Raw genomic sequence first — 15432 nt, forward strand, 5'->3', positions numbered from 1 at the left:
TTCCCCTTTCAATCCATCATCTGCACAGGAGGAGGGTCACAACTGATCCCAACAGCACAGAAATGGACGTTGGGCCCATGGTTCAGGCCATCCTGGCTGAAACTCAGTCTGCCTTACACTAGCCCCAGAGTCCACTGTCCAAATTACAAAGTTCATCGTGTCACCCCCTCCTGAAAGCCCTTCAGTGGGTTTCCCCATCCTGTGAGATGACACCAGAATTATTTAGCCGGGAGCATCTCTTGTTTTCTAGCACTTGTACACTTTTTCAGTCATGTGTCCACCACTCCTCCATTCACACTCCAGGTCCAGCCACCCTGAAAGTGTTTCAACTTCACAAACCCATCTTGTTTGTACGTCCCCAAGCCTTTGCACGTGTCACACATGTCTACTTTCCTCTTTGCCTGCTTGTGGAATTTCTACTTACGCCTTGAGACTCGACACCAGTGCCCTTACCTGTCCAGCCTCCCTGGCTTTCATCCCCTGAGCTGTCACTCTGCCTGAGAGTTTCCATGACAGCAGTTACACTGGATGGTCATCACGGGTGCCTGTCGCTCTCTAGGCTGGGGACGCCTTAAGAGCAGTAAGTGATGCTTACTCAGACTGTCACAGATATGGGACCTCTGGCTGACCAGAGTAGGGGCCTCAGAAAACATCTGGAGAGTACAGGCTTGGTATGCTTCGTCAGAAATGCCGAGCTGAACTTAGCGACGGCCTCACTAAGGAAAGAAGGCTGTTTTTCACTCAAATCAAATTAGTACCATCTGCATATCCCCTCTCCTGGTACCCAGCTCTAAGATAAGAGCACAGGTTTCCTGCAGCGTAAATATCCGCTGAATGGATGAATAGAGCCATTAATAACCTTTGACTGTGCTGGAATCAGTACTGCTGGGAAGAACATTTTCAAAAGAAAAGAAAATCACCTTTCTGAGTGAGTCAGGATAGAATCGTTTGGACACAAAATTCATTCTTTTCTTAGGAAACTTGCTCTTAATGAAATTCATGGTGAATGTAGTAGATGTGTGGGTTCCCTGGACCTTCCTCAATGCACAGTGCCATCTCAGGAGCATGGCTTGTGGGTGGGAACAGGAAGCCTGTCCTTATGACTGCAGGGGGGACACACACGGTAATTAAATCCGGCTGGGGCGAGGTAAGCTGTCTGAGTGGGCTACTTCTTTCCAACTCGGGAAAGTGCATAACGGGGTCTCAGTGCATTTTTCTCTGACATGGTTGGTGGTTTCCTTTGATACCTGAGACGGCTCCTGTCTGAAGGTGGGCCCTGGAGGACAGCACCAGCCCACGGGGGTCTGGCACAGACTCTCTGCACGCCCACACAGCTCGGGGTGGCTCTAATCTCCCATCCAACCAGACAGGAAGAACCCCTCGCTGAGGCGAGCTCTCTGGGGGCTTCTTTCCAACAATGGCCTGGGGCCTGGACTAGTGCCTTGGAGTGTGGGGCTGTGGACTCCTGCAGCCCTTCTCCGGGCTTGGTTTGTTCTGTATCCTCACAGCTGCTGCACATCTGACTTCACTAAGGACTCATAGGCTGAAAGAGTTCACAGATCCCCTCTGGGCTGGCCCCCTGCCTCCCAAGATGGCGCATGGCTTCCGGGCTCACCCCCACATGTCCCTGAGGCCCTCTGTCTCTGCAAGTCTCAGTCATTCACGAACACTCCCTGCTGTCATTTTTCCACAGCCCCCTAAATGTCCAGAAAGATCACCTGTTTTGAACATGGGACAGAGTGTAACTTACCCCTGTTTCTCCATTTGGAGCACCGCCTGGGAAGTCAGTTGGCTGCCCCTTTCAGCTATGTTGCCGGGGACAAGTGACGAAACCCTTTAGGTCTTAATATCTCCCTCTGTAAGATGGGAATACTAATAGTCCCACAGAACAGTGTTCTGTGCAGTGAGAATTAAATGGAGTCTCACATATCAAGCAGCTAAACCTGGCACGTGGTGACAGCTCGATAATTGCTAAATCGTATTGATTTCGTTGAGCTTGACATAACGCCCGACACATCGCAAGTACTCACGTCTGAGAGATTGTCCTCTATTTTAAATAAACTGCATTTTGAACCTGACTTGAACTGCTCAGAAAACATTTTTTAAAAATATAAGAATCTGAATGTTAATGAGGAACATTGCCTGTTTTGTCTATTTCTCACCTAATTATATTATTGACAACTATGTAGATTATCTAGGCAGATGCTTTAAATGTTTGATGCTCTTCGAAACTCCTTCAATCTTCTGTATATCCCAACAACACATGACTTATACTGACCAGCTTCCTGTCTTTGAAACCCACCCACATACATGCACATACGCTGCATAAGGCTTACACGCAGAGCAAAACCAGGAACGCCAACATGCATCTTTTCACAAAACCTACTGCACGTAAATAGTTTAAGCACCCAATTCAATGATATTTAGTAATTTTGTAGATTTACACAACCATAGCCACAATCCAGTATTAGATTTCCGTCACAGTGAAAAGGCCCCTTGGACTCAATTTCTACCATACCCCGACCCACAGCCTTATGCGACCACTGATCTGCTTTTTATGTCTGTCTCACACAACATTTCGAGTCTGGCTTCTTTCACTTAGCATGAGATTTTTGAGATTCATGGATGTTGGAGCATGTATTCATATATCATTCCTTTGTATTGCTGAACAGTATTTCCTGTATAGATATATCACAGTTTGTTTATCAGTTCACCAATTCATGGACATTTGGACTATTTCCATTGTTCATTGATTATGAATAATGTTGCTATAAACATTCGTATATAATGCGTATATTTGTACGGACATATGTTTTTACTTATCTTGAGTAGATATCTAAGAGTAGAATTCCTGGGTCATATGACAAAGTTTATGTTAACTTTCGAAGGAACTAGCAAAGCATTGGCCAAGTAGTTACACTTGGACTTCCACTGATGACTAATTTAGTGCCCGCAACCTCTAAGTCTCACCCGCCACCTGTCTGTGCTGCCCCCTACACAATCCTAATGAAGCTTACTCAAGGGTCAGATTTGCCATGGAAAAACGACAACCTCTACTTTTTTCTTTTGTATTTTGATAAACACTGAAGAAGCTGGAGCTGTTAAACTTTATCTTGGGGAAAACCTCAGAACTGGTTTATCTGGTGTCGTGGAACCTCTTACTGCTCTCAATACACGATTAGTAATCAAAAAAACAAAGAACGAAAAACAAACAAACAAACAAAAAAATCAGCAGCATCAATCCAGTGTGTCAGCAGGGCCCCACAGGAACTGTGAAGCACAACTATCACTCTGTGGCCTGCTGAGGCTCACACCCCACCCCCGCCCCCCCCGCAGGAGAAAGGGTTAATTAGAACACCAAGAGCAATAAATACCTTGCAGCCATGTCTGCCCTTGATTCTGCTATAAAAATCCAGATCTTCATGGTACAGAGGGGCTCACCCTTGGTGCCCAGGAACTAAAACTCAATATGCTTTATCCCCTCTCCACCTAAGGATCCCAAGGAAACTAACGTACTCTTGAGCCAGCGTAAAGGTCATCAACAAAGAGTATGGGTCCTCCTTAGTGTTCCGGCATTTCAGCAAATGGCTAAAGGAGATAACTCGAACCCTAACAATTGAGACTGAGACACCTTAGACAAGAAGGCTCGTAAATATAGATGCTGCTCAATTTATAATGGAGTTATGTCCCAATAAACCCATACTAAGTTAAAAGTATTATAACTCAAAAATACAAACATCATAGCTTAGCCTATAGCCAGTTTCTACTGAATGTATATTGCTTTCACACCACTGCAAAGTTGAAAAATTGTAAGTCCGACCATCATAAGATTGGGGACCATCTGTATCATCACGGAAATGATAAATAACCCTGAGATAGATCCTCAGAGTTATCGATCTGGCTACTATGTTTTATTCTCTCCCATTTATCCAGCATCACAGCCACAATTTGCATTTGCCTATCAGGTACTGCAGTATACCTTGAATAAATTACTTGCAGGGTATAGCTATATCCTTATGACTTAGGCAGACAGGAGCTTCTGGTCCTGTTCTGTTCTCAAGCACCCATCAATGGCAGAATATTATATTGACAATATTCTACTGAGGGGAGAAACTCATGAAACTATTGCATATGACATGCGAACTGTAACATGGTCCAGACTTTGACTAACTCCAGTTGGGTCACTGAACACCCAAAAGATCCACTACCTCGGTTTGATTTGGAAGCATCATTTGGTCCCCAGAAAGCTGATCCATACCATCTCTAGTGAATAACCCTACTCCTAGTACTCTCAAACAAGCCCAACATCTACTTGCCTATTTGGCTTCTAGAAGCAACGTAGTCCCTATCTTCACATTTCATTAAAATCTATTTAGGCAATCACAAGAAAAGCAGCCCAATATGAATGGAGGCCCTTGAGACTACCCAAAAAGCCATCCAGATAATGGTGCCGCTAGTCCTATCTGGTGATTCCTTTACTGTGGAAGCCTTAGCCACTCATTCTCATGCTTTTTAGAGTCTCCTTGCCCAAGTCCATGGATCCAAGAAAGATCGCCCCTGGACTGGCCCTGTTGGCCATTTGCAGGGTCCCCTGAGTCCAGGAGAAAGGGAATCCATTGATTTTACAGACAACGGCCCCACCGCCACATGTGATAGAACCCGTGGAAAGCTGCTTCTTTCCATCCAATTACCAAGACATCCTTGATAAAGGATGGGATCAAAGGGCCAGTCACTTTGGCACTGGAGGATTCCCACAATAAAGATATGTTCATTGTCCATATTTTTACAGACTCCAGGTTGGTAGCTAATGGACCCACTGTATGGTCTGATCCACGGGTACAAAATAGATTTCACATTCAGGATTGTTCCTTATAGGGCCTTCCACATTGGGAATATATTGCTGTTCAGACCTCACTCATATATTATATATAATTAAAGTCCCTCATATTTCAGCCTCTATTACAAGTCCCATGGAGGAAGCTCATTTTAAAGCCATCACTGACCAACTTGCTCACAAATTTTTAAGTAAACTCATGTAGTGCCCCCATTCCCTTGGTTCTAAGGGCCTGGTCATTATGGCCTTTGGAACCTTAAACATGGGGCAGGACACCAGGGCATCCCGATACTATAGGCTCTAGCCCAAACCCTTGCCTCCCAAGGTGATTTCTGTGCTCTGTTCTGGCCCAACATCGTGGCCAATAAGGATCATACCAATGGGCAAATGCCCCTTCTTTAACTAGCAGATTGATATTATTGGGCTGCTGCCCCAATCTGCAGGCAGAAATCATTATGCTTTCACAATGATTAAAATTTACATGGTTTCTCCTTCCCGGTATGTCACTACTGACATCACCGAGGTAAGTCTCAGCAAAACTGTGTTAGCTCCTTTTGGGCCCCCAGATAGCATCCACTCCAATCTTTACACACATGACCCATTCAGTTGGAGGCACGGATCTTACAACAAGGCATCATTTGGATTTCTATTTTTCATACTGTCTACAGGCAGTAGTCTTAATAAAGAATCTTAATACACAGACAAAATGGCCTATTGAAAGACACTCTCTTAAAATTACAAAATGGGCAATGGTTTCTCAAATGGATCTCTCCCTTGCTCTCTGCCTTAGGCACCTTGAACTCTTGACTTTTGGGTCTTATGACATTCTACCACATTGTAAACAGGGTCCCTCTTATCCTCATTCTAGACTATTCACCTACAGATCTACAAAACCCAAGCAGAATTCCCTTTCCTACTTAATAACAGCTCCCCATTCTGCCACTCCTTCTCAGACCTGGAGCCCATACTGAGTCATATAATACAATGGGACCCGCTGAAACCGAGGGCCCTAACCCTCCAAACAGTCTATTCTATGTGCCACCATAAGAAAGTTGTCTGCCAAAGCCTGCTATCTATCCCCAATATGATGGTTTTAAAGGTTGCCTAATTGGAGGTCCCTCTCTGTAGGAAGAAGATATGGTGGCTTCTTTTAAACTACAACTGTTGGTCTCATCACAATCTTTGGTATAAAAGACACGTGTTTAGGTATTTTCAGTTATATAACACAGACTCAACACTCCCTATAGCTGTGAGAATCTTTCAACAAGGAAAGGAAGATCTTAAATTAGTTCTCAGAGTCAACATTCTTTTTGAAAGTAGAATTGTACACTTGAAACTTATATTATTAACCAATGTCACTCCAATAAATTTAATAAAATTTAAAAAATGAAATTTAGGACTGAAAAACAAAAAAGAAAGCATTTATTTGAGCAAAAAAGGGTTGCAATCCAGGAGACACAGATTCAGGTAGCAACCTAAATTGTGCTCCAAAGAGAAGAAAGAAAGGCAAGGTTTTACAGAGGTGCCATTAACAGGTGTGGTTCCTAATGTGGTCCTCCATGCAAATGAAGGAGTCTGGCTAGGTTAACAGGGATTGGTTAGTTCCAACATGCAAATAGGAGAGGCATAAACTACAAGGAGAAAGTAAAGTCCATATATGTCCATGCAGCAGCTGTTGTTCCAGGATCTTTATACCTCCGCTTTGAGCTGAGTTTTCCAACAGGTTAGCGACTTAACAGTAGTCCTGAGAACTGCGGCACAGGCCCCACTTCCTCGATGGCTTCCTGATTCTATTTTAAGTGACTCTTAGCAACGCTTATTCCATTTTATTTTCTCCATTATCATAAGCATAGAAAACATTTATTAGCAACATAAGCTTGAAATCTTATACAGGTCACATACTTTCTCCGTTTCAGTGTCAACATTTTTAAATAGGATGCCAGCTCCACTCCATTACAGTGATTTGAATGGGAGATTTCTACAGAGTTCAGGCTGGCAATGCCCGTGGCTCTTACCAAAAAGAAAAATAAGAAATTACAACCCTTGGAGCTAAAGGGATACTGATTTTTAGTTACTCTAAGAATAATTTCTCAAATGTAAAACTTTGCTTCAAGATCTCAGGGCTACCCATGGATTCCTCTCTCTCTCTCTTTCTCTCTGTTCTGGAACTTTTCCTGGAGAGCCATCCTCCCCTCCTCCACCTCTGGCCTTCCCTACCTGTGTGAATAATAAACCTTTTTTTGGTTATACCAAAAAACTGTCATGAGCTGCAATAGTAGAACCTAACCTTGGGAGGGAGCTGCCCCATGACATGGTGAAGTTACCAGAAAACCCATCATAAAAGGTGTGAAGTGGTTATCTCAATGGGTTTTTTTCCTAATGATCAGAGATATTAAACATTTTTTTCATATGCTTATTAGTCACCTATATCATCTATATATTTTCTTTGGTAAAATGTCCATTCGACTCTTTTGCCCATTTTTAAACTGGATTGTTTGTCTTCTTGTTACTGAGTTGTAAGAGTTCTTTATATATTCTGTATACAATTCTTTTATTGCTATATGATTTTCAAATATTTTCTCCCCATCTTTAAAAAGATAAGAATTTATCTTTTTAAATTCTTAGTGGTGTATGTAGAAGCACAAAAGTTTTTAATGCTCAGAGGTTCTAAGATGGACCGCAGAGATATGTGGTCACTAATCTCTAAATTTTTTATTTAAAAAATTCTCCTACATACAAATATCATAAGACTTTAAGTCTGCTTATTCAAATTATTTATTAATGTATACTCTTGTTTTAAGAAATGATTACAGATAAGAATTTTCAACCCTCCAGGTTTAAGACACCCTCTGATTACAAAATTTTATATACTCACATAAGCTATAAAATCAGGTTTTGCTATTAGTGGTATTTTACAATCTACAAGTCACTGTATGTCCATCTTGCAATGCGACATGATAACGCGTACCCCCCCAAAACCTAGTACCATTGGGACTCAAATCCCAAGCTGGTGAGGTTCCAGATTACAGTGGAGTTACAGAGAAGGCAACAGGCCTCACCGAACTACAATCGATTGCATGAATAATATTCCCCAGACAGAAAACAGGAATGCTTTTGGTATCCCCAAAATGAATGGGGAGTGTTGGATGACTTCCCAAATCAAAAACATAAAAATGTGCCCATAAAGTTCATGTGCAAATAGTAAAGCTATGTTGACAAATATAAACACATAGGATATCTGTGTTCCTCTGAAATAACAAACTAGCAAATATATTATAAAATACCTACTATAGCATTAAAGGAAACATTCCAAACACAAAGCTTGGGGATCACACATTTTATCCCCTAGAGAAAGAAAATAGTGAGATAGAATCTCAAAAAGGATATATGGAATATTGAATATATCCTCCAAGGCAGCCTGTGGGCCACTTGTATTCCATCTGAGATTCTGGCCATCAGGGAGAGATTTTAATCATTTGCAAAATGAATAGTCTTTATAACCTACAACTTCAGTGTTTCAGAATACCACACTTTAAAAATTATATGTTAGAGAATTCTAGTGTTTTTACAATAACTAACAAGATAATGGAAATTATTTTACAATAATTTTGAAAGCACAGGTTATGGCCTATAGAATTACCTTTAGAAATAATTATGCCCATGAAAATGAATGTTCTCAAGAATTATTGACCGATTATCTACAGCATGTACCAAGAATTCTTAGTACTTCATGAAACAAGATATAAAGTTTCGAAACATAAAAGTATAGACAAGATAGATTTAATTGCCCTGGATAACCTAACTTCTTAAATGTGTACGGATAAAGATACAATAGCAATAGCCATCTCCTTAATGGGAAAAGGAGCTATAAAATAAGACATCAAGACACAAGAACCTTTCCTCAAGTTTACTCATGGCATCAATGGCTCTTTAAAGAGCTTCTTTTTCTGTCACCAAATGACAGGTTCTAGACCCTTTGAACCCTTAAACCACAGAGCAGCTAATACCAGTGGCTCTAAAAAGAATCACTGCACCCGGCAGATGAAAAGATATATTTATTCCCTTTTCTTCTCTTCATATCCCTTCCACTGTGCCCAAGTCTCTTTTCTCACCATTTCCTGTTAGCACCTAATCTCTCAAAATGTTTGTGCTTCTCTATAACTCCTGGGGGAGAAAAAAAATCATTCCTCTCACCAGGCAGTCAGGCTTTTCTTTGTTGTTTCAAATTCATCCAAATGCCTGTTGGCTCAAGAAAAATGTCTACTAAGGACACAATGAATTGACACACAAGGCCAGACGATGCTAAGGCTACCTTGATTTACGTTTCGATGGACCCGTCTTCAATTTGACATTCATGTGTGACAGTATTGTCTTTCAAATGTCACCTCTCAGGTCATAAAAAGGAACACCCAGCCTCTTGTGGAGGGAAGCTCTGTCACAGAAGCAGTAGCGTTAGATGAGCGTAACAGAAAATAAAATTCCACCTCCATTAACCTCCGAAGCAAGAGTTGGGACAATCAGACACCATTTCTTTGTGAACTCCTGGTCCCCTCATCCACCTACACCACAAAGCAAAGAGCAGAACATTTCTTCCTGTCCTTCAAGCTCATCCTGGCTTTCCTGTCCACGTGGCAATGTGCCCAGAGCCCAGCAGTGACTGCAGCCTACGTTCTGAAGCCCTCTCTCGGGTCAGCTCCTGGGATGATTGTGTCCTGCAGCTTTCACCAGGGCAGAGCAGCTGAAGATGTGCTACAGACACCAGAGAACAAACGGATGGGGGGAAATGTCAATTTGGAAAGCCCAGTGAAACCCATTTCCAAACAGGGAACACGGGGAGACAGGTGAGTGACACCAGAGCAGAAACGGAGGCAAATTCCCTCTAAACCTTAAAAGAGAAAGGCTGTAATTAAGGCCCAAGATCCAAAAGTATGAAAAAAGGCAGATTGCAAGATTTAAAGCCTCATTTCAAATTATTTCAGAAACAACTTTAAAATGTACGAAATTTTTAAAATCAGGACACATAGAGTATCATTACTTCTACAAGCAAAGACGTAGACGCGAAAGTGAATTTTATTGTTTTTGAAAGTAAAATTCAATAGCCTTCATCAGTTTTGAGGGTGGAGTGGAGAAGAAAGGGTGAAAATCAGCTGTTTCAGAGTTTTATTGAGCTACACGGCCCTTTTTTCATTTACAATTCACACTCATCCTGAATTTTCTGAAGCTCATAGTTATGATCCCAGTGTGAACACAGACAACAGAAAAATGTCAAATAAAATATTATTACAACTTTTAGTATAAGACAGTACAGAGGAAATAGTGTCTGATCCTTCCTCTTCCAGACTATTTACATTCTTATGCAAGTATACAAGACTACATGAAATGACAACCACACACAGCCACTTCAGAAATTTTCCAGATTTGGGGAAGAAATACTATTAACAAGAGAGCATATGAAAAACCACATGGAGAAATTACCAGCAGCCAGTGTAAAATTTCACCTCTGAAACAGAGCAGGTCAAGGAAGGAAAAAAAAAAAATAGAGGCTTTTGATCTTCCTCTCCATGTCTACCTTCTTTACCCTCAGGTAAAAAGAGGGTCTGCCCTAACCAGAAAATCAGGTGGCTGCTCCCACGCAAGAAGGACCTGCTTCCTGAGGCCCTGGTGACTGTCTAGACTGCTCTCTTTCTATCCCCTCTTAAGAGTGTGCTCTTATTATAAGAGATTATAAAGCAACACCGAAAGAACGGAAGAGGCTGAGAAAGGAAGTCAGTCATCACACCTCAGGACACAAAGTTGGCGGCAGACATAGGGACAGTCCCAGGACCACAGCCCTCTGGAGTTCAGGTGACATTGGTCATGTGCCATTCCTAGCAGCAGCAGAAATCCAGGTGGTTTCGGACCACCCAGGAATATACGCATTTTCTGATGGCATGAGGTCAAAACATGGGAGCAGGAAATAGCTGTGAGGTCCAGGATTTAACAACTCAAATGAGTAAATATTTTATTACCCGTATTTAGCAAATTTTTTTAAGAACTCAAATTGGTAAGTTTATGTTATGTGTATTTTACCACAGTGCTTTTAAAAGTTCAATTAAAAAAACCACAATATTTGTTTAAGCGCTATATGGTTAAGGCTCTCACGTGCTATATTCTTTAAGAAAGGAAATTGCTACCTAGTGGAGAGCACAAGCAATCCTAAAAGTGTCCTGTCAGATGAGCACAAGGACAAAGAGCGGTCTCCTCATTTGGAAATATCTAAATTAAAAATAAGCCCCCAAAATCATAAAACTTATGAAAAGATTCTATAACTTATAGGGAGAAAAGATACAGAGAAAAATACTACTCTTGAAAATTATTTACAATAAGAAACAGAATAAATTTTTAGAAAGCATTTGCTTCTCAAGAAAATATGAAGTAAGAAATGGAAGGTAAGAGTTTAAAAATTCCTTAGCTGCTCTGTCTAAGATGCAAACTAAGATGCAGGCTGAAAAAAACGGGGGAAAAAAACCCATAAAGAATGAAAATGTAATAGACTTATTGTTTTAGATAGGGCCAAATGGAGAGTAGAAACTACAGAAAAATAGTTCAGTAATGTAGAGGACAAACTTGAGAAGCCGTCCCAGAAGGCAGAAGGAAAGGACAAAAAAAGGAAATTATAATTTCTTTACGCAACCAAGTCATATATATTAAAATATGTACCACTGCTACATAAATTATCAAAATCATAAATGATAAAGGAGATAGAAAATGGATCAAAAGGTTTTAAAACACACAACAGAATGATATAAATAAAACAATCTTAATAAAATGTACCACATTCAGAAAAAAATATGAATCACCTATATTAGCTCAAGAAGTATGTCAAGTAGAAAAGAATTATGCCAAAAGAAGCTGGAAAATTCATCAAAGAATTACCTCAGAAAAGACTTAGGACCAGAAAATTTAATTAGCACATTCTTCAAAACTTTCCCCAAGGGGGAACCCCAGAAAGTGTAACAAACAGTACCAAGACTTGGAAAAAGATGGAATGTCCCCAGTTCATTGAAAAGCTAGGCTATACAATCACGCATAAAATAAAAGTATAGGCCATTATTATTTTCAAAAGCTTTGCTACGCCAGGATGTTTTAGTGCCTCCAAAAGGGGGGTTGTGAGAAGCAGTGCTGTTCCTGCACTTTAAGATTTCTTCCAGGCTCCCAACCCTTCTTCTGGCCATGCAGTAGCCACACAGGAGCCTTCAGTCACGTAATCAGAAGATTAAGATGGCCCAAGAGCCTAGAATATACACATAGAGGAAAAGGGATTCACAAAAGATGGAGGAGAAGAAAAGGAAACTATATTGCAACATACAAAATTCCAATAATAATAGCAATGCTGAGGTATGAAGCAGTACTGTCTGCTGGTGAAATGTAATTTTATCCAATTCTCTTAGGAAGCAATTGACCATATGTACTTAGAACCTAAAATGTCTTTACTCCTTGACCTAATAATCCAACTTCTATCAGACCATCCTGAAGAATTTAAAATGAAGATTTACATACGAGAATGTACTCAATAGAATTATTAATAGGAAACCAACCAAAACAAAAAAGCAAAACAGGAAACAGTCTAAATGTCTAAAACTGGAAAGTTAAATGCATTGTGGCACATTCATATGACAAATTAAGCAACAATCAAAAGCAATGTTTTGGGGAACAAAATTTAATATGTGTAAATCTATTTTCTTTTAGAAAAAAGGCAGAACACAAACTACAAGGTATAATCTTAAGTATATTTTAAATATATATATATGAAAAACCAAAAAATATAGACCAAAACCTGAATATGATCTCTAGGTGGTAGAACTCTGAGTGAATATTACTTTTAAACATTTTTCATATTATCTAACTTTCTGCACCAAGTATTATTACTTTTATAATCAGAACACAAGATAAAAACCAAATAATTATTGCACGTGGATAACTACTCATGTGTGTGAAAAAGAACAATTTTAAGTCTCCATTCACTAAACATAAAAACCTTCTCAACATCGTGCACAGAATTCCATTCTCCCGAACATGAGTCTTATACCGGTGCACTTGAAAGCGTAAAGGTGGAAGGCAAACCAGCCAAATCCCTCAATAAAGACCGGCTGAGCTGCTTCTCCCGGGGGGTTTCAACACACGGTGATCGAGAAGGGAATTCGGCACCCATTTTTTTTTAAGAGCAGGTGTTTCGGATGTCCCTTGGTTTTAAGAACCTCTACACGGAGAAACAGGCTTTACAGGGGGGATGGAGGAAGTGAGGAGTTGCACGCTCCCGTGTACACACACATCCCCTCTCCCTTCCTGTCTCACTCACACACAGACACAGACACACACACAAACACAAGCGCGTGCACGCACACACACGCGTGCACACACACACATATACGCACACACAAATCTACTCAATCTTCCCCCAGCCAGACAACTCGGAGCAGAGTCCCGCGGGTGCAGCCGCGCCCATCGCCGCCTGGCGCTGTGGGTACCTGTTCATGGCGCGCGGTGGCAGGGTCGCAGGGCTCCTGAGCATCCTCAGCGCGGCGTGGGTGCCATGCGTGGCCTCTCTGCTCTCCTCCATCAGGAGCCTGCACAGCCAAGAAGAAAACTAAGTTGTTACTACTCGCGGGGAGGAGTTGGCTGGCAAGCTGGGCGCCGTGCTGGCTGCCTGGCGGGGACTTGCCCGCGTGCCCCGGCTCCTCCAGCAGCTCCCGAACCCCGGCGTCTGATGGAGCTGAGGGCGGGAAGGAAGGGAAAGCACAGGACAGGCATGGAGAGCCCGCGACACCGATGCGGAACCCGACGGCAGGGACTTCTCAGCAGCTCCCTCACCCACAGCGACGCACGCCGGGCCCCTCAACCCCGGCGGGTCCTGCTCCGCCCCAGATGGTGAACACAACAACAGTCCAAGTGTCGCCCCTCTGTCACCTCCCACTCATCCAGTGGGGTCTCCTGGACGTCCCCAGCCCACCCCACCTGCAAGCCCCCGCTGCTTGTCCTGGCGTTCTTGCAGCGGCCAAAAGTCCGCGTGCCCGAATGGAGCGAATTGGCGGCTGGGGCCCCTGGGGCGCACCGCGGGGCGCACAGTGGGGGTGCACGGAACCCACAGTCACCCCGAGCTCAGCCGGCAGGTTACCTGGAGCGAGCGGGCGCCTCGGTCGAGCCCCAGAACAGGCGCAGCAGCAGCAGCAGGCTCGCGAGCAGGGCGAGCAGCGCGCCCCCCGGCCGCATCCTGAGCCACAGGCGCGGCCGCCGCCGCCGCTGCCCCGGCGACGCGCAGCCCGGGCGGCCCCGACTCGCGGCTCCTGCCGCGGCCGCTGCCGCCGCCGCCGCAGCCACGCACACCTCCAGTGTTCCCAGGCAGCGGGAGGGACGACGACAGCGCGCGGCGCGGCGCGGCCCAACCTGCGCCGTCTCTGGGGGCCAAGGAAGACGCGGCGTCCCGGCTCTCTAGCTTCCCCCACCCAGCCCTGGACCGCCGAGTTGGGCGCTCGGATGGCAGTGACGATGTGTCGAGCTCGCCTCCTGTCCTCCCGGAGGCGCTCCGAGCTGCTGCGGGCTCTGTTCGCCGCCGCCGCTGCTGCCGCTGCTGCCGCCGCCGCCGCCGCGCGGGGTCACCTGAAGGTTGGGGCGCAGGAGCTCAACTCCGTGCTGATTGGGCTCCAACTTTTCTGCACCCTCACCTACTCTCGAGTGCCCGCGTGCTCTTCCGCGAAGCCCATGCAGCCCGCCCAGGCTCACCACAACTCCGTCCGCGTCCCTGCAGCTGACAGACAGGGAGGCCTTGGGAGAAAGCAAGAGGAGGGAAGGGCTCATTTCAAAAACTTTTGAAAACTGTTGTAGTCGCTCTGCTGGGTCGTCCCACGCGTGAAGAGTGCGTGGAACTTGGCCACTGTTGGGTAGATTCCGGGACCGATTAGAAGGAGTCACTTCCACTGGCTTAAACGCAGAGTCAAAGGCACAGAGAATCGATTTCCAGGGCCAGGCAATTTTAGGGGTCCGCAAACTACTACCCACGGGCCAAATTCGGTCCCTGCCTGTTTCTGTAGTTTTATTGGAACACCACCAAGCCCATTCTTTGTATTACCATGGTTGTGTGTGGCTGTGTTATCTACGGCTGCTTTGTGACATGGGTCACAAAGATCATATGGCCCACGAAGCCCAAAATATTTACTATCTGCCCCTTTTCAAAAAAAAGTTGGTATATCCTGTCTAAATCGTATGGGACTAGATCCTCTGGGTTAGAATATCTCATATATTATTTCATCTATTTCAGTACAGTGATCCGATGACAGTATGATATAGTCTGCCTCTCCAATGACTTGGGACTAGGTCTCTCCTCTCTCGGCCCTAAGCTGTCCCGTCCATATGTGTGGCCCACCAACTGCCCAAGTGCCCACCGTGCAACCTCCCCAGGCTTTGCCCCTGACCTTGAACCCTTAAAGAACATCAATAAACCATACACCTGGTAGTGTGTCCATGGGGGTTCTTTAGACTATTCAATCTACTTTCACATAGATTTGAGATTTTTCCAAAAACGGCCTCTGGATTCTACCATCTTGTGAGTACCTTGATAAAGG

At 43.7% G+C, this 15432-nt stretch overlaps 1 protein-coding gene across 2 annotated transcripts in view; it reads right to left on the reverse strand.

Annotated features, from left to right (window-relative positions):
• Nucleotides 1–14206, reverse strand: part of ST8SIA6 (ST8 alpha-N-acetyl-neuraminide alpha-2,8-sialyltransferase 6) — a 114619-nt gene extending 100413 nt beyond the window's left edge. The window contains exons 1-2 of one of the 2 annotated variants that reach the window (XM_039877492.1): nucleotides 13989–14206; nucleotides 13342–13440 (exon numbers count right to left, since the gene is read on the reverse strand). In XM_039877492.1, the coding sequence (XP_039733426.1) occupies nucleotides 13342–13440; nucleotides 13989–14083 (194 nt within the window). In that variant the 5' untranslated portion in view covers nucleotides 14084–14206. The remainder of the gene's footprint in view (nucleotides 1–13341; nucleotides 13441–13988) is intronic. The other variant, XM_039877493.1, reaches the window with a different exon arrangement.
• Between the last annotated feature and the right edge of the window lie 1226 nt (nucleotides 14207–15432).

Source organism: Pteropus medius, unplaced genomic scaffold (genome assembly GCF_902729225.1).
Source record: "Pteropus medius unplaced genomic scaffold, Ma_sr-lr_union100, whole genome shotgun sequence".
Classification (NCBI taxonomy): domain Eukaryota; kingdom Metazoa; phylum Chordata; class Mammalia; order Chiroptera; family Pteropodidae; genus Pteropus; species Pteropus medius.